This window comes from Felis catus, chromosome B3, assembly GCF_018350175.1.
Source record: "Felis catus isolate Fca126 chromosome B3, F.catus_Fca126_mat1.0, whole genome shotgun sequence".
In the NCBI taxonomy this organism is placed as follows: Eukaryota; Metazoa; Chordata; class Mammalia; order Carnivora; family Felidae; genus Felis; species Felis catus.
The window spans coordinates 121,961,220-121,984,382 of NC_058373.1; the positions used below are offsets into that span (position 1 = coordinate 121,961,220).

General features: G+C 40.5%; 2 protein-coding genes and 1 pseudogene across 4 annotated transcripts in view; 2 read left to right on the forward strand and 1 right to left on the reverse strand.

The window, feature by feature from the left end:
- The window catches only part of TMED8 (transmembrane p24 trafficking protein family member 8), a 35,164-nt gene extending 24,217 nt beyond the window's left edge, over positions 1-10,947 (reverse strand). The window contains exon 1 of the mRNA XM_023255898.2: positions 10,728-10,947. Coding sequence (XP_023111666.1) covers positions 10,728-10,812 — 85 coding nt within the window. The 5' untranslated portion in view covers positions 10,813-10,947. The remainder of the gene's footprint in view (positions 1-10,727) is intronic.
- Positions 676-1,020, forward strand: LOC123386155 (annotated as a pseudogene).
- Positions 9,795-22,291, forward strand: SAMD15 (sterile alpha motif domain containing 15). Of its 3 annotated transcripts, none has more exons than XM_045060314.1 (3): positions 9,795-10,300; positions 14,138-14,236; positions 21,097-22,291. In XM_045060314.1, exons 1-3 carry the CDS (start codon positions 9,959-9,961, stop codon positions 21,331-21,333), a joined length of 678 nt encoding a protein of 225 aa, XP_044916249.1. In that variant the 5' UTR covers positions 9,795-9,958; the 3' UTR covers positions 21,334-22,291. The 3 variants fall into 3 exon arrangements, with proteins under 3 accessions (XP_044916249.1, XP_006933091.2, XP_019688929.2); XM_006933029.5 differs by lacking the exon at positions 9,795-10,300 and adding an exon at positions 10,976-13,194; XM_019833370.3 differs by lacking the exon at positions 9,795-10,300 and adding an exon at positions 10,976-13,194 and having other exon boundaries at positions 14,065-14,236; positions 21,097-21,209.
- Positions 22,292-23,163: the final 872 nt, after the last annotated feature.

Sequence of the window (23,163 nt, forward strand, 5' to 3'; positions counted from 1 at the left end):
GTCAAAAATATCACTCTTTTCCTTTATTAGCCCTTCATGTGTCCTGTTTGAGATGTCTTTCCCTATGCTGAGAACAATATATTCTTCTATATTATCTTTTAGGAGCATATTGTATTGCTTTTCACATGTTGGTGTGCAAAATCCAACTAGAGTTGATTTTTTGTGTGTGTGCTGTGTGAGGTAAGGATCAAGTTTCTTTTCTTTCCCTTCTTTCCTTTCTCTTAGGATATTCAATAGTCCCAGCAACATTTACCATTCTTTCCTACTATTCTGCAGTACAATCTTGGTTGTAAATCAAAGATTTTGTTTCTAGGCTTTTATTCCATTCCTAGGACCTAGTAAACTATTTTGTAAAAGCTTTAAAATAAATCTTGATACCCTGATAGAGCAAATCTTTCCATCTTGTTCTTACTCAGAGTATTTTTAAATACGCTATTTATGGCCTTTCATTCCTATATATACTTTTTAGAACTAGCTTGTCAAATTCCACGCAAAAAAAACATCAAAACCCCACTGGGATTTTTACTGGGATTGTATTTTATTTATATATCAAGTTGGGAAGAACTGACATCTTTACAATATTGAGTCTTTCAATATAGGAATATGATACATCTTTCCATTTATTTATTATTTCATCTCTCTCAATAATTATGGGGTTTCAGCCACAGAAATGAGATGACAAAGGTGACATCATCATTTGGAAAGCATCACAATAAGACACATATGTTGTGGCACCACTGTGGCTCTAAGGCCTACCACCTTTGGAAGTCAATCTGCGGCAAATGTGTCTATCCTGCCAAGCGGAAGAGAAAGTATAACTGGAGTGCCAAGACTAAAAGACAAAATAATACTGGGCCAGCTGAACGAGGCACCTAAAAACTATGCTGCAGGTTCAGGCCTGGATTCTGTAAAGGAACAACACCTAAACCCAAGAGGGCAGCTAATGTGGCATCCAGTTCATCTCAAGGATTTCAACATTTAGTCACACAATAGATGTTCTGGTTTCAAAAATAAAATAATAACAAGGTACTATAATCTTCTGCACAAAGGCTTTGCACATATTTTGTGAGATTTATTTCCAGGTATTTGAACTTTCTTTAATCTATGGTAAATAGTACTTTTATATATTTTTAACTTCATTTGATAGGCATTTGATAGGCATACTTCATTTGATTTTGCTTCACTTTATTGCACTTTGCACATATTGCAATTTTTTAACTTTATTTTTGAGAGAGAGAGAAAGCATGAGTGGGAGAGGGGCAGAGAAAGAGGGAAAGAGAGAGAATCCCAAGTAGGTTCCACACTGTCAGTTCAGAGCCCAATGCGGGGTTTGAACCCAAAAACCACGAGATCATGACCTGAGCGGAAGTCAGATACTTAACCGACTGGGCCACCCAGGCGCCCCAGTTACTGCATTTTTGACAAACTGAAGGCTCATGGCAACCCTGTGCCAAGCAAGTTCATCAGCACCATTTTCCAACAGTATTTGCTCACTTCACGTCTGTGTCACATTTTGATAATTCCTGCAATATTTCAAACTTCTTCGTTACTATATTTGTTACAGTGATCCATGATCAGGGATTACACCTCTGCTGAAAGCTCAGTTGACGGTTAGCATTTTTTAGCAATATTTTTTAAAATTTAAGGTATTACTTTTTAAAGACATGGCTGCGATTGCACATTTAATAGACTATAGTGTAAACATAACTTTTATATACACTGAGAAACAAAAAAAACTTCATTTCAGATGCTTTATTGCGATATTTGCTTTACTTCAGTGGTCTGGAACTGAACCTGCAATATTTCTGATGTATGTTTGTATATGTAAGTGCAAGGAAATTTTGCATACTGACTCTATACCCAGTAATCTAGCTAAACTTATTCTAATAATTTATGTGTAGATTCTTCTGGATTTTCCATGTACATAGCCATCATCTGCAAACAACAGATTTAACAGGGTTCCTTTCTAATCCTCATATATTTTTTTTTCTTGTCAAACTGTATTAGCTAGAATATCCAATAAAAGTGGTGAAAGTGGGTACCCTGTCTTATTCCCAATCTCAAGAGGAAAACTTTCAAATCTCACCATTAAGTTTGATGCTGCTTATAGGGTTTTTGTAGAGACATGCTTTATCCAATTAAGGAAGTTTTCTTTTAGTTTGCTAAGAGTTTTGAATCATAAGTGGAGGGTAAATTTCATCAAACACTTTTTTCTGCATTAAGCTGATCATTTTGATCCCCTAATATATTAAAATGATGATTTACACTTACTTTTAAAGAATGTTAAAATGACTTTGCATTCCTGAAAAAAACCCAACTGGGTCATATATATTGCTGGATTTAGTCTGCTAATATTTTGCTCATGACTTTTTGCATCTATATTAATGAGTGAGATGAAATTGTGATTTTCCTTTCATCTGGGATCATTTTTATTCTGCCTGAAGAATTCAATTGTTCCTTAAGTGCCAGTCTGCAGGCTGACAAATCCTGTATCTGATTATCTGAAAATATCTTTCTTTTACCTTCATTCCTTTTTTTTTTTTTTTTGATGAGTACTTTTTTTTGAGAGAGAGAGAGGGTGCAAGTGAGTGAGGGGCAGAGAGAGAGAGAGAGAGAGAGAGAAAGAGAGAGAGGGAGAGGGAGAGAGAGAGGCAGGGCTTACCCAAAGTGGGGCTCAAGCTCACCCAAAATGGGGTACAAGTTCACCAAGCATGGGACTCAAACACATGAACTGTAAGATCATGACCTGAGCCAAAGTCAGATGCTTATCCAACTAAGCCACTCAGGCACCCTACCTTCATTCTCAAAGACTATTTTCCTGGGGATGCCGGGGTGTCTCAGTCAGTTAAGCATCTGACTCTTGATTTCAGCTCAAGTCATGATTCCAGAGTTGTGGGATCGAGCCCCGAATCAGGGTCTGCACTGAGTGTGGAAACTGCTTAAGAGTCTCTCTCTCTCTCTCTCTCTCTCTCTCTCTCCCTCTGCCCCCTTTCCCCCACTCACACGCTCTCTCTAAAATTTAAAAAAAAAAAAAAAGACTATTTTCCTGAAAAAAAAAAATCTATATTGGTATCTTCTTTCAATAATCTAGCTTCTACTGCCCTGTGCAGAAGTCAGCTGTCAGTCTAATTACTATTCTTTTGAAAGCAAACTGTAATTTTTCTCTGGCTACTTTTTTCTCTCTGCTTTGGTTTTATAGCAAGTTTAACTTAATGTATACCTACTGTAGATTTCATTGTACTTATCCTGCTTGGGATACACAGGACTTCTTAAATCTGTGCATTCTGTTAGCTTTGGAAAATTCACAGCTATTATCTCATCAAACATTGCTTCTGTCCATTCTGGCTCTCCCCGCCTTCTGGGACTCCAATTATACAAACGTTAGACCTTCTCACCATACCTTCTATGTCTTTTACCTCTTTCCTGAATTTTCCATGGTTGCATTTTTACATATTTCCTTCTGGATATTTTCTTCTTTTTTTATGACCAAGTTCACTATTCTCTCTTCAGGTGTAGTAACTTTTTGCTAAACCTATCAATGGAGTTTTAAATTTTCATCTGTATGTTTCAATTATACAATTTCTATTTGGTTCTATTTTTATAAATTTCAGTTCTTTGCCAAATTTCTGAAACTTGTCTTTGATCTCAAACATAATAAATATAATTATGTTTCAGTCTGGTGCCCCTTGGGATCGATTTTTACTGTCTGTTGTTTCTTTTGATTTTTGTTCATGTTATCTCTTCTCAGGAATCTGGTCATTTATGATATGTGCCAGAAAACTGTTCTCACAAAATTGTTTGAAGAAATCATCTGAAGCCTAATCTGAATGAGCCTTCGGAGATGTGGCTTTGCCTCTTCCACATACCTGGAGGCATTAGCAGCCTGAGGGTACCTTAACCCAATTTCATGAACTTAGATTTTTCCGAAGGTGAGCTGTAATCCCTGCAACGGTGTACTTCTGATTTACCCCTACTTCCAGAACGTGGCCTTTCATAGTCCCAACCTAGAGAAAACGGGATTCACCAGGGTTCCCCCCACTTGGTTCTGAACATTAATGCTTGTTGCTTTAGTCCAGAGAAGCATATTCACAACCTTGACAAGCCTCCCCACTCAAGAATCCAGCACATGCCACCAGAGGAGAAAGGACCCCCAAAATGGACTCTCATCCTTGAACTTCTATCTTTATACTTCTGCCCTCACATTGATTACAGCCTGGTAATTCTTCATTATCTAGCTAGCTCCCCAGGATCTTCAAGCAAATATTTATATGTTGACAATTATTTTCTAATTGTCCCCAATGGGAGAACTGATCCGATTACCTAGTCTGCCATTACTCAAAACAGCAAGCAACATTGCCTCTTTACCTTTTTCAGTTTGAAAATACCTTACTGAATAAAATGGAAACCAAATAGAAATTTTAAAAGTCTGCCTTCTTTCTGTCACTGGCTAACAGTATCAGCTGATCTAAGCAGTGGTTCTATCCCCCTTTGATTTATCCTTGGGTGTAAATGAAATTACCACAAAAATAATGAAAGGCAGTAGTGGACAGAGTAACAAAAAATTAATCCCTAAGGAGACTTATAACCTGTATTTCATAAAAAATTCATCAGAGAGAAAAAGGCCCAGAAAGGGTCAATTCCTGATGAGCACAAAGGTAATAGAGATGTCTCTTACAATATAAGAACAGTGAAAAAATCTCATGACCCATCTGCGTGTATTTTTTCTGAATAGGTAATATAGCCACATTATTCAAAATTCAAAAAGCGTGAAAGTATACAGGGGAAATTTCCACTCATCTCAGTCCCCACCTCCCAAAGCAACCAATGTTATTAGGTTTTATACAGTCTCCCAGAGATACTAGACACACATTAAGTGTGTGCATATATATTCTTTTTTATACAAATAATGAGGATATTAAACATACTTTGCTTTTTCCATTTATATCTCAGAGAGCTTTCCGTAACTATATATTAAAAGCTTTCTCATTTTCCTCTACAGCTGATTAATATTTCATTGGCTGGATATTCCATAATTTATTTAACCAGTTCCCTACTGATGGACATCGATGTCCTTTCTAACCTTTCGCCATTACAAACCATCCTATATATAATAACCTTATGTCTGTGTCGTTAAACAGGCACAAGAAAAATCTAGAGGATAAATTCCTGGAAGGAATGGATCAATGAGGGCATATACTATAATTTTGATGGATATTGGCAAATTGCCCTCCACAGCATTTGTGTCAATTTACACTCCTAACAGCAACGCACAAAAGTATTTGTTCCTGCACAACAGTGAGACACCAAGTTGCCCAGAGTTTTATGATTTCCATGTCCCTTATCATAAATTAGGTTGAGCATTATTCATATGCTAAGAGCCACTTCTCAGAGCATCTTAATAGCTCAATGTATGCAGGAGAAAAAAGTGAAAAGAGATAGTGCTCTTGATTTTTAAGGTTAAAGGTACATGCTAAATTATGTAAGAGCTACTGGTAAAACAACGTGTAACTAGATTCAGAGAGCTAGGAAGTAAGAAAAGGAGAAAGAAATACTTAAGTTTATTTCCAGAAGTATCAAGTGTGGAAGATGCAGTCCTGCTATAGAGAGAGAAAACAATTACAAACACAGCTTTTCAAGTTTCCTAAATTTATTTAATGAAATTTAGACCACTATAAAGAAGAAAAAGCCATGTTTTCCTATAGGATAGCTTTTAATATGCCAGCCAAATATAGACAAATTCTACAAGCATTCCTCAAAGAGACCAGAGAAACCAGGACAGGTTTTGCAAATTTAGATAGTATATGGGAATATGGGGGGGGGGGGGGGGGCGGTGTTAATGGATATATATTTATTTCAACACACATTAGGAAAAGTTGATACATCAAAATAGTAACAGCACAGATACCATTTAGAATGAAACAAAAATTTTAATGTCATTTAAAGAAAAAATAATAACCAAATAATTTTGGAATGTATTCTCTAACATGGCAAAAACCATGACTGTGATACCTGCACAGCTGAAGTCTTGGAAATAATGGGCAGAGAAAGGAAAATGGAAGCTCAGGAATAATTAAATTTATAATTGATAGCCCCTAAAGCAAGGTAAAGAGGGAAAAAAACTTTCCTATGATTTCTTTTATATTTGACAATATTTAAAATACTAATTTTCTTCCTGTTACCAGAATATGGTTTCAAACATTCTGATCATGTTTCAGATTTAAATTTATGGTGTACTTTGTACTTTTTCTACAAAGAGAACCAAAAAAGTGTTTTTTTCCTAAAGCATTTGAATATCAGGTCAGAGTTCTTTAGAACAGGTCTCATAGGACTTCCCCTTCACTAAACAGGCTGCAAAGGCATAATTAGCCTGGCCTTTTAGATTCAAGGGCAGAGGAACCAAAAGCAGGTTATGTGGTTAAAGACTCAAGAGGCTTAAATAAAAAGAAACCGGCTGAATTTACATTCCAACCAAATCCAGAGACCATGTGGCCCAATTTTTTGTCAGTCCTTATGAGCGAAATAAGCTCTTAAGTGGTCATTCATATTACAAACTTTGGGTTATGGAATGAATTACGACAGGACTAATTGGCTATCTCAACACAAAAACACAACTACTATCAGAAAAAAAAATTACCACAGGCAGACAAATTTATTCCATTTTGATATAAAACTGCAATAGAAAACCAAAACACTGTAAGGGCTCTTTGGCATAAATTTCCACTCTTTTGCTCTATGCAATATGGTAGCCACCAATTTTTCAATTCCAATGTAAACTGAAATAGCCACAGTAGGCAACATTTCCATCCCTGCAGAAAAACTGCACTGCTCAAAGACCTACATAAGAATCATGAACAAGTTCACATGACCTGTTTATAGTCCTTAGCATCTCAGTACCTCGATAGCTCTCAGGGTCATATACACCAAACCAAGTACTGCTGCTAACTTCAAGGTCATAACAGATTTGCCCTTTATTTTCCACAAAGCTCAATAAATTAAAAAAAAAAAAAAGTCTGTTCTTAAGTGATGCAATATGTATACCTCAGAGAGTTACACTATATAAAGAGCAGTAGCCCTCTCCTCTTGGGGACTAAAGGACCCAGGTGCCCCAAATAAAAGATTATTAAAAACAATTACAGTTCACAAAACAATAAGAATGCTGTGGCCACTGCAGAGCTGAGTTCAGAAAAAATAAACAGTTTTCTTACTTCATCACTAAAACTTGAGCTAACATGAAGACACTCAAAAGGTACTTTCTGCAGAGAATATTATTAAAAAACAAGTTATAGTTACGATGGATAATTGCAGATTCCTGCTTTCAAGGAATAAGATACACCAAAAAATCAAAACCTTTAATTCAGTAACAACTGAATGTCCAAACTCATTTCTTAATTGCTGTTTTCCCTCTAAGAGAGGATGGCAGAAATCTTTCAATTTCATCCTTTCTTAGGCTTCCACTGCTTACTTATTGGATCATTTTCCAGAGGAAGGTGGCATAAGGATCCAATCAAACTCTTAATTTGAAGCAGTTTTTTAACTTCATTCCCCAGGTTATACAACACTGAGCCAAGCCAGATACATGATTTCCACACTGCTTTGGAAACCCAGCTGCATGCTAACTCAAGGTTTCTCAAAGGAGCAGTGCTGACATTTGGGGCCAGATAATTCTTCATTGTGGGGGCTGTCCCGTGCATTGCAGTGTGTTTAGCAGCACCCCTGGCCTCTACCCACTAGGTATCAGTCATAGCCCTCCTACTCCTCCCCAACCCTAGTATCGACAACCAAAACATCCCCTGAGCATCCCCAGGCAAAATCAGTCCTGTTTGAGAACCACTGCTTGTCTTTCTTTCTTTTTATGTTTATTTATTTTTGAGAAAGAGAGAGAGAGAGGGAGAGCGAGCGAACATGAGTAGGGGAGGGGCAGAGAGAGAGAGAGAGAGAGAGAGAAGGAGACACAGAATCTGAAGCAGACTCCAAGCTCTGAGCTGTCAGCAGAGAGCGCGATGCAGGGCTCGAACTCACAGACTGCGAGGTCATGACTTGAGCCGAAGTCAGGCGCTTAACTGAATGAGCTACCCAGGCGCCCGGAGAACCATTGCTTTAATCCAAGGAACGTTCTTGAATACCTCAACCCTAATTCTTCATATGCATTTGGTGCTCCACCAAATCTCTGTGTTGAGACTCTGTCTCACAATCCAGCAAATATTTGTAGAACCTCTAGGACACATCAAGGGCTATAGGAGATAAAGAGACAAGACAGATTCTTCCCTTCCCTCAAGCAGATTTCTTGGGGTAAGTGCATAAAGAACTGTAGTATCACATTCAATTATATGTTTTGAATTGCTGATGTTTTTTCCAGTGGTACTCTTGTTTTACCAAACTAAAAACACCTTGAGGGCAAAGACCATAATCTGCTCTGGAACACCAATACTGGCTCAACAGCCAATAAAAACAAATGATTGTAAACTTCATCACAACAAGATGACAATTTCCTATAGGCAGTAAAATCTCCACAGTTAACCTGGACAGTAAGTTAACCTCTGTCAGCTATAGTTTGTTCCCCTATAAAATGGGGAGGGGGCGCCTGGGTGGCTCAGGCAGTTGAGTGTCTGATGCTTGATTTAGGCTCAGGTTGTGGGATTGAGTCCCATGTCAGGCTCAGTGCTGAGCATGGAGGCTGCTTAAGATTCTCTCTCTCACCCTCTGCCCCTCTCCCTTGCGCGCGTGCTCTCTCTCTCTCAAATAAATTAATTAAATAAATCAAATGGGGAGAAAATGACTCTTCACAGGATTAAATCAGATAATACAAGTAAATCTTTTTCCACTTTCTGGCACAGAGTAAGCATTCAATTAATGTAAGTTACCATTACTATTATTTTAAGAGCAACAAATCCTACCTCAAGGGGAAGAACTTGCTCTGGGCCACAGTAACAAACCCCTACATGACAGAAGAAGAAACCAACACTCACCCTGTTAAGGACAAGAGGAAGAAACTAACCAGAAGTATTTTATCAATGTCCTGGGAACAAAAAGAGAATTCAGGAACCAATTAAAAGGGGTGAGGGGGAGAGGAGACTCACTCAGAGGCAAAACCACCATCCTCCAACATAGTCCTGGACTATTCTTAAGACTTTTCTATTTAAAATGTTTGGGTTTGTTTGCCATAAGCACACAAGGAGCTAAAGGGGAATTTGAAAAGAAAAGAAAAAATCCTCAACTTATAACTATTGACATATGCAAGGGACAGATGTTTATGAGACTTTTGAGTGTTCATTTGCTGAGTCTCCTAGAAATTATGCTTAAAATTTTTATTGGTATAATGTTAAATACATGCCATCAATTTTGAATATACTACAAAGCATAAAAGTTCACATGAAGGAAGAAAAGACAAAAATTGTTAGATATTTTAAAGAGAACATAAAGTCATGGGGAAAAGCTGGGTGACTCAAAGGTGTGTGTGTGTGTGTGTGTGTGTGTGTGTGTGTTCCACTGAAGTAGCATTAGAAGATGGGAGAGATTTGGGAAAGAAGTAAAAGACGAGAAAAACCATTGTGCTGGAAGACACACATCCAGGAACACCTCCCACAGCACCTTATTCTCGTAATAACGAATACCACCAGTATGGTTATGTACCAGGAGCTAGGCACCAGTGCCTCGCTCTCACTGGCTCATGTAATTTCCCCAGCAGTCTTATTAGACAGGTACCAGCAGCACCCACATTTGACAGATGACGAAACGGAGACAGGGAGAAGTGACTTGCCCAAGGTCAAATCAGTAAACTGAAGATTCAGACTCCGACCCAGGCGCCACCTCTACCGCTACAATTTATGGTGCCTATTTTAATTTCAGACTTGGAAAATTAATTTATACTTGCCACTTCGCGAGACCAGTTGTCTCCCCCTACCCTTTGAACCCCCTGGTGTGGTAAGCATAAGGAGCCCCGAAAGGTGAAGTGCGCCAGATGCACCCTTCGCCCCTGGGATGGCGAACCCTTGCCGAGGAACTGGCGTGGGTAGAAACGGGGACGGTCTCCCGAACCAGAAGAGGAGGGTGCCGGCGAATGAGGGAGGTCGCCAAAGTCCCTAAGTCAGCCCCTACGTCCTGCCTTGGCTCTGGCAATGACGTTCACTCAGAAGACCCGGAGCCTACCGGCTCCCGCCCGGCTCTCGTCTCCCGCACTTTGAGCGACGGAGAGGGGCGGCGAGGCGCGGGGGCCCGCGTGCAGCGGCCAGGACCAAGCGGGGCTCAGGCCAGCGGAAGGCGAGGCTCCCCAGGCGGACGCGGGCAGAGAGCGCGCGGACAGGTGGGGAGCGGGGTGCGGAGCCACAAGCAGGGGGCAGCGAGGCCAGAGGGGCTGGGGTCCGCGGCCGAGGAGGAACCGGCGGGCGAGCTCAAGAGGCGCCGCGGGCAGAGCAGCCCCGTCACCGCCAGCTGGGCCGATGGGAGGACGGAAGCGGGGCAGGAACCACGCCATTTCGAAAGAGGAGTAGCGAACAAGCTCGAGCGCAGCCCCAGGCTGGGCGGCGGGGACGGGGGCAGGGGCGCGGCCAGGGGCAGCGGCGCGGCCAGGGGCAGCGAAGGCGGGGGCTCTGCGCGGCAAAGGGCTGCCCGGGCGGGTCCGCTCCGCCGAGGCGCGCGGGACAGAGCGGGGCAGGGCGCGGCCCGAGGGTCGCACGACGCGCCGGGCCCCGGGCCGGACGGACCCACCCGCCGGCCCCCGGCTTGCGTACCTGAGGCGGCCGCCTGGCTCCCCTCCACTCCCGGGCTCTCCCCGGCGCGGCCCGCCGGCCCCCCGGCTGCCTGCCGCTCCGACATCTGCAGCCAGCGCCGCGAGCGCCTCCGCCGCCACCAGCGAGTGGCTCCGGAAACAGCCGAAGGCCGAGCGAGCACGGCGGTGGCGCTCCGGGAGGAGCCGAGTGGGGCCCGCGGGCCGGAAGGGGCCGAGTGCCGGCCCCGAGGGGCTGCACGGGCTTTGGGCAGCGGAGGCTGGCGACGCGGACGCGGGGAGGGTGACTGCGTGCTTTTGAACGCAGGTTTTTAGTCAGGGCTAGACAGAACAAGCAAAACCTTGGGAAGAGTCAGGAAGACCCGACCGGAAATCATGGTATCCATAGAGACGCTATCGGAAGTTGGGGTTGCTAGGAGGCCTGAGCGCGTCGGCCAATGTGCGTCATGGCTGAAGTCCCAGAATATTACGATTCAGGCTCGGATGAAGGAGACCTGGAGTATGAGGACCTCAAACTGCCTAGGTCACTTAAAATGGCTCAAGATGGCGAAGTTGACACCACGGCAGAAGTAGGCCTGGAGCTACAGATTGACCAGGAGCCACAACCAGAGGCGGAGGAAGAGGACCTCAAATTGGGGGCGCCAGAGAATGTATACCTACACCTAAAACCGACCAGCATGTCTGAGGAAGAGATTCCCAGGGAGTCAGAGATAGACCTTTCTAGCAAGACTGATCCAGGGATGTCCCGGGAGGCACAGTCAGAAACACTCAGAGAGATGGAAGAGCTCTTCCAGGATTTGGATGTCCTTATGCATGATAAGGAAGAACCAGGCTTAGAGTCACCAGAGGAGGCCAAACTAGATCTTAGAGAGGATGTACTCATAGAGTTGGCTGAGGAAACAGATCTGGAGCTACCAAAGGAGACCAAAAGGGCCTCAATTAGTGAGACTAATTTCGAGTTACCAGAAGAGACCAAATTGGAAGTTCTGGAGGATTCACTTAGAGCACAATATGAAGAAACAGGTCTAGAAACTTCAGAGCAGACCAAACTTGAATTTCTGAGTGAGAAACCAAGAAAATCAATTGAAGAGGCAGATCTACAACCGCCAGAAGTGACCACACCAGAGATTCCAAAGGAAGCACAGAGAGAGTCACCTAGGGAGGAAAGGACCGAGCCATCTGAGCAGGCGAAACCAGAGTTGCCAGGAGGGAAACCAAGAGAAACTGAAGAGTCAGGTCTGGAGCCCGCAGAAGAGACTAAAACAGAGGCTCCACAGGAAATACAAAGAAAAGCAACTGAGGAGAAAGAGACAGACCCACCTCAACAGACTAAAGCAGAGTTTCCAAAGGAGAAACCAAGAAATTCTACTGAGGAGGTAGGTCCACAGCCCCCAGAAGAGACTAAATCAGAGATTCCAGAGGAGGACGGAAGAAAATCAACTGAGGAGAAACAGACAGAGCCACCTCAGCAAACTAAATCAAAGTTTCTAGACCAGAAACCAACTAAGTCTAGTGAAGAGACACAAAGGAAATCAACTGAGGAGAAAGTTCTAGAGCCACTAGAAGTGACCAAATCAGAATTTCCTGAGGAAAAATCAAGAAAATCAATCAAGGAAACAGGTCTAGAGCCATCAGGAAAGACAAAACCAGAAGTGCAAGAAGAGATAGTGAGAGAATCAACTGTGAAGAAAGTTTTAGAACCACTAGAGGACACTAAATCATCAGGTCAGAATGATAAGCAGAGAAAATCTACTGAGGAGATAGGACTAGCACCACCACAGAAAATCAAATCAGAGGAGACAGTAAGAGAGTCAACAGAGGAGAAAGGTCTAGAGCCACCAGAACAGACTAAACCAAAGTTTCCAAAGGAAGAACCAAGAAAATCAACTGAGGAAACAGGTCAAGTGCTGCCACAGAAGACCAAACCAGAGGTTCAAGAGAAGACACAAACAGAGGAAGCTACAGAGAAAGATCTAGAGTTACCTGATAAAGCCAAACTACCACTGAGAAAAGAGACACATGTAGAATTTTCCAAGGAAGATTGGCCAGAACTAGTTAAATTTAAGCAGTCTGTAGACAAGGATCAGCTAGAGTACTCTGACTATCAAACAAGAACGTGGTCGGTAAAAGAAACCAAGAAAGCTAAAAGAGATTCTATGTTTGGGTCTCCCACAATAAGTGAAATAGACTCAATAAGTACAAGTTATGAGTTCTCCAAAGAACATAATGGACTGTTTGAGATTACTGATACCAGTAGTGACTTCTACGCATATGTCTCAGATTATCAGAGGGATTTGGGGGAGCCTTTTGGTGAAATAGTTGAAGATTTGTCCCCAGAGTTGAAGGAACTGGCACACAAAGATGAAGAAACCTTGCCAAAAGAAAGTATAGAGCTACAATTTGAGTATCTTAAATGGAGCCCAGAGAAAGTTGCAGAGTGGATTAGCAAGCTAGGCTTTCCTCAGTACAAGGTATACAAGAATAATGTTTTTAAAGATCACATTCTCTCATCTTTCTACCTCTTATTCCTCTTACCCTTACCTGAGCTCTTGCTTCTTCTTCCCTAGAAGGAGCATAGAAAAGTCCTGGACTATGGTAGAGGTAACTTGGATTTTAATTTTGGCCTTTCTACTGATGTATTTTGTATTTTGATAGAGGAAGGGAGGGTCACATTTGTTTCCCTATTTATCACAGTAAGTATACTTCTTTGTAATTCTTGAATAAAGACTAAAAAAATTATATAGGCCTCTTTTCACAGATAAGTATCTTTCTTTTTGACAGATTTTATCCAAGGTAGACTTTTGGTACTTTGTCAAGTTTAGTGTCAGCTCCCTAACTTGTACTACTAATCTTAAGTGTCTGCCCCAAAAATGTCATATGTATCATGAGCACCTAACAGTATTAATGTAAACAGTTCATCAAGAGTAGTTCTATTAAAAAGATAGAGTTAATGCCAACTATACTTCAATAAAAAATAAACATAAAATTTTAAAAAAGGAAGCTGGGAAAAAAAGATAAGAGAAAATCTTATTTCGTTGATGCCAGCTATGTTCTTAGGCTGCCACAAAACAACATAAGATCTGTAATCTTTTGCACCCCAGTACTTAGAAATGTAATTGAGGAATGAAAGAAGCATTGGTTGTATCGTGCCAAAAAAAAAAGTGTGTATATATATATATATGAGCAGTGTGAAATTTAATCAAGAGCTCAGGTGGAAAAAATGTGGGATTATTAGGATTATTATTAAATTTCAATTTGCTTTAAAATTTAATTAAAATTTTTTCTCTGTATTGAACCAGAAACAAACATGATTTGTCTCTCCCTTCCTTCTCTTCCCCCAGTTCTTTCTTCTCCTTCCCAACTTCCTGCTATTTGCCATAAATCATTTGAGTGATGTTCTTGTTATACTAACAGGAGTGTTTTACCACAAACTTCATCAGTGGCCGAAAACTCATTCATGTAAACTGCTCAAACCTCCCTCAGATGGGGATAACAGATTTTGAGGACATGAAGGTGAGTTGTGTTTAATGTTTCCCTATAGAGCACTGTATTGTAGAAAAAGACCACTTATTACAAGTTGGTATTTCCAGTCATACCCTCACATAGCTACCAAGTACCACCAGATAAATATCTTACTCTTTTTATGTTCAAAGATGATACAACTATGTGTATGAGCTCTAATTTCAACTTACATTAATAGTGTACTGGATTTTCTAAATAAAAATAAGGAACAGAATTAGCAAATTAGTAACTTGTAATACAAATTCCTGAAATGTTTAAATACCAAGAATTTCAGCTTCTTATGAGAAAACATTTTTCAGAGTCTTCCAATTCATTTTGCTTCTTTGACATTTTGATTCCAAAAATACAGTATCAACAATGCAATAAGAAAAATTCTAATTATCCTTTTCTGGTCTTGCAGGAGTAGGGACACCTGGCTGGCCCAGTCAGTAGAGCATGAAATTCTTTATCTCTCAGTTGTGAGTTCAAGACCCATATTGGGTATAAAGCTCAGTTAAAGAAAAATTGGGGTGCCTGGGTGGCTCAGTCAGTTAAGGGTCTGACTCTTGATTTCAGCTCAGGTTATGATATCATGGTTCGTCAGATCAAGCTCCTTGTTGGGCTCTGCACTGACAGCTTGGGATTCTCTCTCTCCCCCTTTCTCTCTGCCCCTCCTCTGCTCATGCTCGTTCTCTCTCAAAATAAATAAGTAAAACATTTTTTAAAAAATTGAAATCCTCAAATGATGAATCCAGTGGTCTATCCTTATACCTCAAGAACTTTGAATAAGCAAACTTCAGAATATTTATCAATATTTGGGGTCACCAAAGTGTGACCCCCTCCTTGAGGTCACTAGAGTAATAAAAATTAAGACATTTAAAGGTATCTTAGATAAGCTTTGCTTGACACATAGGTCCACTTAAAAAAGCTAATTATACACTATGACACAGGTAACTTTTTAGAGATCACACATGAACTTAATGTTGGTTCTCAACCCTTTTGGGAGCTCTCTTGTGTCGTCTGAAATTGGCCCCTGTACTCAGAGGGCAGGGAGAGACTGAAGAAACATGTAGGCCACTCCAGGTTGGTAGGTGGCAGTTTTAATAATAACAAAGAGAATTTACATATGAGGTTTTTCCTGGGTGGCAACAAGATGAATGATTCCATGCCTGTCCTCTAAATCTCAAAAGTTTATAAAGAAGCCCTAACAGGGGTCAGTCATGTATACTGTGCAAGTGTTTTCAACACCACATCACCTTTCCAAGGCCATGTCCTTAGAGCAGCCTCAGGAAGCGGGAAAGGCAAGTGGAGCCCACATTCCAAGGACAGGGAAGGGGGTAAGGAGCCTCTGGGTGCCCAGGTCCAGCTCATAGGTCAATCAGCAGTCACATCTTTTTTTTTTTATCACATTCCCCCACACTTAAGCATGCTATAGATACCTTTTTTACTGATAAATAAGCACTTTTAGTTCTACCATTGTAATTACAGCACCTAGTACATCCAAAATTCATCCCATAACAAAACTTACATAGTGTAATGCTCTTTTCCATGATAACTCTCCTGTATCATCATTCATGGACTTGGGCAGAATAGCAGGACTGGGAAAAGAGCTGGTGGCTTGAGAGTGCAAAATTCTAGGCATGCTGATAAGAAACTGAACCCCATTTGAATGGTGCATCCCATTTACAAGCCTTGCAGTTAACATATGGCCAGTTTCTATTCTCTTCAACTTCCTTAATTATGCAATTATTCATGCCTCACTTGTAGAAAGAACTCACCATTCCCTTTGCTCTTTCTCCAACGTACTGAGAAGATGACAAAAGAGCTAGTGGGGTGGGTGAGACTGATGGGGAGTACAGAAGGGACGAAGCACTAATTCTTCTTTGAACCTGGCCAAAGGATCTCTTAAAACCACTATCCTATCATTCCCATTTGTAGTGATGCATTAGCTTGGTAAAAAGGGGAAAGGAAGTCAATCGTATTTATTCTAGGGACAAGCTAAACAAGATAGCATTACACCTGCTTCAGCTTTGTCTCTTAGAGAATCTCAAAGCAAAAAAATTTTTGAGAGCACGCGTGCACACACAGGGGAAAGGGACACTGGGAAAGGGAGAGAGAGAATCTCAAGCAAGCTCCACACCCAGCTCAGAGCTTGATGCAGGACTCAATCTCACAACTGCAAGATCATGACCTGAGCCTAAATCAAGAGTTAGACACTCAAATGACTGAGCCGCCCAGGTGCCCCAATTCTCAAAATATTTTTAACTGTTCACTCCATCAAGTGAACAAAAGAACTCTTGGGAAATATTTGGGGAAGAACATAGATGAATTGCTTATTCCTTTTGCATGCATGATTTTATATTATAGAATATAACTCATAAGCTTTATATCCCAGCAATTTTACTACACTTGCCTTGTTTCAAACTATTTGAAAAGCACAGATTAATAATATGTGAGCAAATTCTCACAAGACAAAATATTTTTCTTTAACTTTCAATTTTCAGATAATTTTAGTTTTATAGAAGAGTTGTGAAGATGGTACAAAGTTCCTATGTACTCTTAACGCAGCATTCCCTAATGTTAACATCTTATGTAACCATGGGGACATTTATCAAAACAAAGAAATTACCACTGGTACAGTATTCCTAAGTAAATTATAGACTTTATTCAGATTTCTTATATTTCTCCACTTATGTCCTTCTTTTATTCCAGTATCCAACTGGGGATACCACTTTGCCTTTAGTTGTTATTGTTTCTTTGGTCTCCTCCAATATGTGACAGTTTCTTTTTTATTGTTGTTCATAAAGTTTTTTATTTAATTGTTTTGAGAGCTAGAGAAGCGCAAGTCGGTCAGGGGCAGAGAGAGAGGGAGAGAGAGAGAATCCCATGCCAGTGTGGAGCCTGATGCAGGGCTTGAACCCATGAATCATGAGATCATGACCTGAGCCAAAGTTGGATGCTTAACTGACTGAGCCACCCAGGCACTCCTATGTGACAGTTTCTTGATCTTTGTCTTCACAACCTTGACACTTTGAAAAGTAGTGGCCAAGTATTTTGAAGACTTCCCTCAATTATGGTTTGTCTAATGTTTCCCATGAAACAAGAGATCACAGAGGTGATGAGCCCTTTTCATCTCATCAGGGAGTACATGATATCAATGGGCTATATTACTGGAGATGTGAACCTTATCACCTGATTAAGGTGGCATCTGCCAGGTTTCTTCATTATAAAGTTATTGTGTTTCCCTTTTCATATTCTATTCACTAGGAGTGAGTGAGTAGGTTTGGCCTACACTCAGAGACATGGAAATTAAGATCCACCTCCTGGAGGGAGGAGTACCAGAGCTTATGGACATATAGTAAAACGACCACAGTAATAAATATGCTGGAGAAGATACTTTGAGGCTATGCAAATTGGTTTCTCCTTAAAGTCTGGCCCACTAATTTTAGCATCCATGATGGATGCTAAACTCTTGCCTGCAACAGTTAGTACTGTGTTGTTCTGATGATGGTTTTCTATTTCCCTCATTCCTTCCATGTTTAACTGGAATGCTTTGTAAGCGATTCTATGTTTAATTGTCCCTTCTCTCCCATTTGGGAGTTCTTTCAGTTTGGCCCATGTGTCCTTTGGACAATGCTCCCCTTATTTTTTTCTAGTACTTTCTGGCACTACACATCACTTCAGACTCATTTTTTACTTTCCTTGCTGCAGCTCTGGAAGCAGCCATGTCTCCCAGGAGCCCTGGTTGCTTTTATCAGGGAATGGAATTTAGAAACCACGATGTAGCACCAGTTGTGCTTGTTGCTATGGGAGTATCATTACTTCTAGGCACTCTGAGCAGAAAGATGTAGGAAACATACATAGATATGCAAATCTCATGTAGATACAAATTTCTATTTATTTCTGTAAGCATGAGTTCATCCTGTTATCTCTGACTCTAGTCCAGCACCACTGGGTTCATTCTAGCCTTCCCATCCTTCCGATTCCCTACCCTACTTTGCTTCTTTATAACTTCTTTCCCTGATAGGAGAAACCTGATTCTCTTTATCTATAAATATGTATATGAGAAACAAATTACCAACAGAGTACAGTGTTTGTCTACAGTTGTTCTTGTCTTTAGCCTTACACCACCTAGACAAAGCACTGTTTTTCAAAGTTATTTAGGTCAGCTAAATAACTTTCTTCCCTACCTCCTTCAGTGAGATTATGTCTTACTTTGTAATATAATTATATTCATTTGTCCACAGCCTATATTCTATATGGGTTCCTGAGACATCCTGGCTTTTTAAAAATTGGGGCGCCTGGGTGGCTCAGTCGGTTGAGCGTCCGACTTCGGCTCAGGTCACTATCTCACGGTCCGTGAGTTCGAGCCCCGCGTCGGGCTCTGGGCTGATGGCTCAGAGCCTGGAGCCTGCTTCCGATTCTGTGTCTTCCTCTCTCTCTGCCCCTCCCCCGTTCATGCTGTCTCTCTGTCCCAAAAATAAAATAAACGTTAAAAAAAAAATTTAAAAAAATTTGCATAAAGTCACTCCTTGCAGTCTGTAGTTCTGTGGGTTTTGACAAATGCACAGCATCATGTATCCACCACACAGAACCATAAAGAACAATTCTGTCCCCCTTGTGTCCCTTTGGTAGTCAGCCTATCCCCTCACCCCAATCCCTGGCAACCACTAATCTGTTTTTAGTCCCTATAGTTTTGCCTTTTCCAGAATGTCATATAAATGGAATCAAATAATATATAGCCTTTGAGTCTGGCTTCTTTCCCTTAGCAAAATGCATTTAAGATTAATCCACATTGTTGGGGCACATGGAAGCCTCAGTCAGTTAAGTGTCTGACTTTTTTTTTTTTTTAATTTTTTTTTTTAACCTTTATTTATTTTTGAGACAGAGAGAGACAGAGCATGAATGGGGGAGGGTCAGAGAGAGAGGGAGACACAAAATCCGAAACAGGCTCCAGGCTCTGAGCCGTCAGCACAGAGCCTGACGCGGGGGTTGAACTCACGAACCGCGAGATCATGACCTGAGCCGAAGTCGGACGCTTAAGCGACTGAGCCACCCAAGCGCCCCAAGTGTCTGACTCTTGATTTTGGCTCAGGTCATGATCTCATGGTTTGTGGGTTCAAGCCCCCATCAGGCTCTGTGCTGACAGCATGAAGCCTGCTTGGGATTCTCTCTCCCACTCCGATCCTTACCTCCCCTGCACACCACCCCCCCCCCGCCCTCTCTCTCAAAATAAATAAATAACCTTAAAAAAAAGTTTAATCAACATTATTATATGAATCAACAAGCAGATTTTAAGGAGACTATACAATCTGTTTTAATAATGGTGGTATAGATAATTCATATTTGAACCATAATGATGACGTCTTTAGGGTTTTTTAAAACATTTTTGTAATGTTTATTTATTTTTGAAAGAGAGAGCGCAAGCTGGGGAGGGGCAGAGAGAGAGGGAGACACAGAATCGGAAGCAGGCTCCAGGCTCCAAGCTGTCAGCACAGAGCCAGATGCGGGGCTCGAACTCACGGATCACCAGATCATGACCTGAGCCGAAGTCTGACACTTAAATGACTGAGCCACCCAGGCACCCCGACATCTTTAGGTTTAATTATAGGTTCCAATTATGTAAACGTGCATAGTTACATACATAAGGTAACCACAAACAGTATGTATTATATTGTTAATGATGAAGCACAACTATCCGTAGCTTACAAATAAAAGAATAGCAACCTTTAAAAACCATAATCAACACAGAATACAGTGATGATATAGTAATAATAGAATCCTCTTGAAAACTAGAACTATTACAGATTCTGCATGAGACCATTTGCATTGAGCATGAGGCTCCATCCTAGAACGCAGAATTAAGAATCCTTAGGAAACTCTTATAATCTTCATAAATATCTGTATTCTAAGTCTTTGGCAAAAATAAGATCTGCTGCTTATCATTTATCAGAACTAATGAAAGAACTCACAGTTTTATATTAATTTATAGCCTATCAAAGGTCCCTCATGGTCCATTGATGAACTTCAGACATAGAATTAGATGAGAGATGGTTAGATTTTATTTCCTGATTCCACATCTAACCAGTAGCTTTGTAACACTTTTAATTTCTGCATTAGAATATTAAACAGTATTGGGCTCTCTCAGCCTGCAGTAGGCACATAGTTCTTTTGGTTAATAGTGAATAAATCTGTCTATGATTACAGGGTCCCTCCTGGGGGCACCATCTGTTAACCTCAGTGAATTTGTGAAAGAACCTGCTCTGGTCAGGGGCACTCAGGGTGAGGTGCTGACCTAACAAGGTGCTCGGTGTAGCAGCATCAATTACAAATGAGAATTCTTAAGAGCCACCTGTAGTAATTTGGATCTCTAATTCTAATAAAACAGCTGGAACTTTAATGTCTGCTTTTTAGTGTTTGAGATTTGTTTTTAGTCAAACAAATTAAGTAACTATTTGAGTTATTATTTTTTTCTTAATTGCAAATTAACTGAGCCCCTTATAGACAAGTTATTTATTAACCTTCCCAGAGACAGTCATGGCTCTTAATCTGAACATATTATCTGCTCATATGGCTGATCAGATTGCTCAGCCAAAAGAAAGAAATGAACCCATCCATGGCAAGCCATTGCCAAGAGCCTAGAAACACCTTTAAATGGAACTTATAAAAAGGTAATAAATCATTTGATGTTTCTTATAAGGACTTTACTTTGAGGCCAGGCTAGTAAGCATTTCCATGTGTTATTTCATTATTTTATTTTCCCTTAGAAATAACTTAAAAGGTTACCATTCAAAAGGCCTAGGAAAATAAATAAAGCTTCTTTAATTTATATTTTCAGTTAACCCCATTAAAAAATTGTTCTTGTATTTTAGGTAATTTCTCGGCATACACGGGAGCTACTGGGAATTGAAGAGCCATTATTCAGACGCACCATCACCCTTCCCTACAGGGACAATATAGGCTTATTTTTAGAGCAAAAAGGTCATACTGGGGTAAAATCTGATTCCTTGACCTTATCTGAATTTGTGCAAGCAGCAGGATTACAGGACTATGCTCCAAAAGTAACTGCCCCTGAAAAGAATGAAGCATTGTATTACACTGAACCGTAGGGAAGAGCCATTTCACTTACCTGAAAGATCAAACTAAACTACTTGGGGGAAGAAGTGTGGTCTTTTGGGTTCTCTTTTTATCTTCTTCATTAAGGATCAGAGTTAGAACTCCTGGCTCCACCCCTAGTTCTGTCAGCACCTCGCAGCACCTTCCTTTTATTTGGGTTTCAATTTAGCTCCGTGTTTAAACAAAGATATCAATATTTCTCTTTCTGGGTAATTATAAGGATTCCTGATAAATTTCAGTAATGTATCTGGTATAGGAACATGTTAGGGAAATGGAATTAAAAGTAAAATCTCCTGCCAACCTAATCTTCTCGACAAATGCAGAAAAAGAAACAGTTGTATTATTGAATCAGCATTAAATCAGTCAGTGATGTATATCACAGGCAAGCTGCTAAAGAAGACTGCAAAGTCGAGGAGATCTCACCCTTTTATATAGCCAGCCAGACAGAATCCATTACTTACATGTTAACTGTCTGTATCCAAAAGAAAAAGAAAACTTCTCATATCTTTATGACAAACATGAAGTTACTATTGGAGCCAGGCACTTAGGCCCAAAAGATAAGGTGCCATCCTCCTTAATGCTCACATTTCAAAGAGATGGCCCCAAAGCCCCCCAAACAGACAGTCTTGGGATGTAAAACTGGTAGGTGACTTACTCAACTTTTTAGAGGATTTATGTACATGTCAAAAACAGAAAAATGATTTAAATTACACGTTTTGTAAAGGCAATGTTGTAAGGAAAGGGAGGAGGGGAGTTCTTTCATTTTTTGCATCAGAGAAAAAAATGTTAATATTTTTTAAAATTTATATGTATCCTTACAAACAACATGGCTTATAGGAGTACCACTGGAGTATGGAATACGGACTGGAGTTTCTTTACCAGGCTCTTTTATGTGGTACTTTCCAGACCTTTATAAAATAAAATTCAGGGTGTGCCTGGCTGGCTCAGTCAGTAGAGAATGCAACTCTTGATCTCAGGGTTATGAGTTTGAGCCCCACATTGGGGGTAAGGTTTACAGAAGGGAAGGAAAGGAAAGGAAAGAAAGGAAAGAAAGAAAGAGAGAAAGGAGAGAAATAAAAAGAGAAAGAAAAAGGAAAGAAAAAAAGAAGGAAAGAAGAAAGAAGAAAAACAGAAAAAGAAAGAAATTGAATGAAAGAATGAATGAATGAATGAATTCAGAGTCTACCCATAACTGACTGCTCAAAAAAAAAGATAAAATAGTTCGTGTTGCTTGAATGACTCCAGTTCCTCTCTAGTTTACAGGCTTAACTGTTCTTTCTCTTCCGAGCCTCACTTCTTAGTCCTAAAAGCCACTAAAGAGCTACCATAATCCAGAAAGGCAATGATGTACCCTATCCAGTTCCCTACACCTGAATGAATAGTCAAAGGAATCAATTTCTTTTTTTTTTTTTGTACTGAGAAAAGGAACAGTACCTCAAGTTAGCATTCGTACCAACTGTTAATATTTGATGATGCACCTACTTTTTTCCCACATTGGATCAATGAAATTTTATCTCAAACCATTCTACACCATACCATTGAGTTTGCCTGGCTCACAATTATGCAAAAGAGAAAAATGTAAATGATTAATCTAACACAGTGGTGGTTTACAAGTATAGTGAATGGTTTTGTTCAAAAGCACTTTAGCGTTTAGCAAACAATTGTCCTGTTCAATGACAGAGCATAGTCAGTGTCCTCCTTTCTCAACCTGATGGTCACTGCTATTGTTTTCTACTCTATTATAACTGACATAAAGTATTTGCAAAATGTAAAGGCAATAACTTTGCAGTGTAGGAATAAGATCTATATTTTGCAAAATTATT

Coding starts and splice junctions, on each gene's coding strand:
- SAMD15 (XM_006933029.5), top strand. CDS start 11,161: ATGTGCGTCATGGCTGAAGTCCCAGAATATTACGATTCAGGCTCGGAT. Junction 13,195..14,137: donor TAGGCTTTCCTCAGTACAAG/GTATACAAGAAT, acceptor TTATACTAACAG/GAGTGTTTTACCACAAACTT. Junction 14,237..21,096: donor CAGATTTTGAGGACATGAAG/GTGAGTTGTGTT, acceptor CTTGTATTTTAG/GTAATTTCTCGGCATACACG.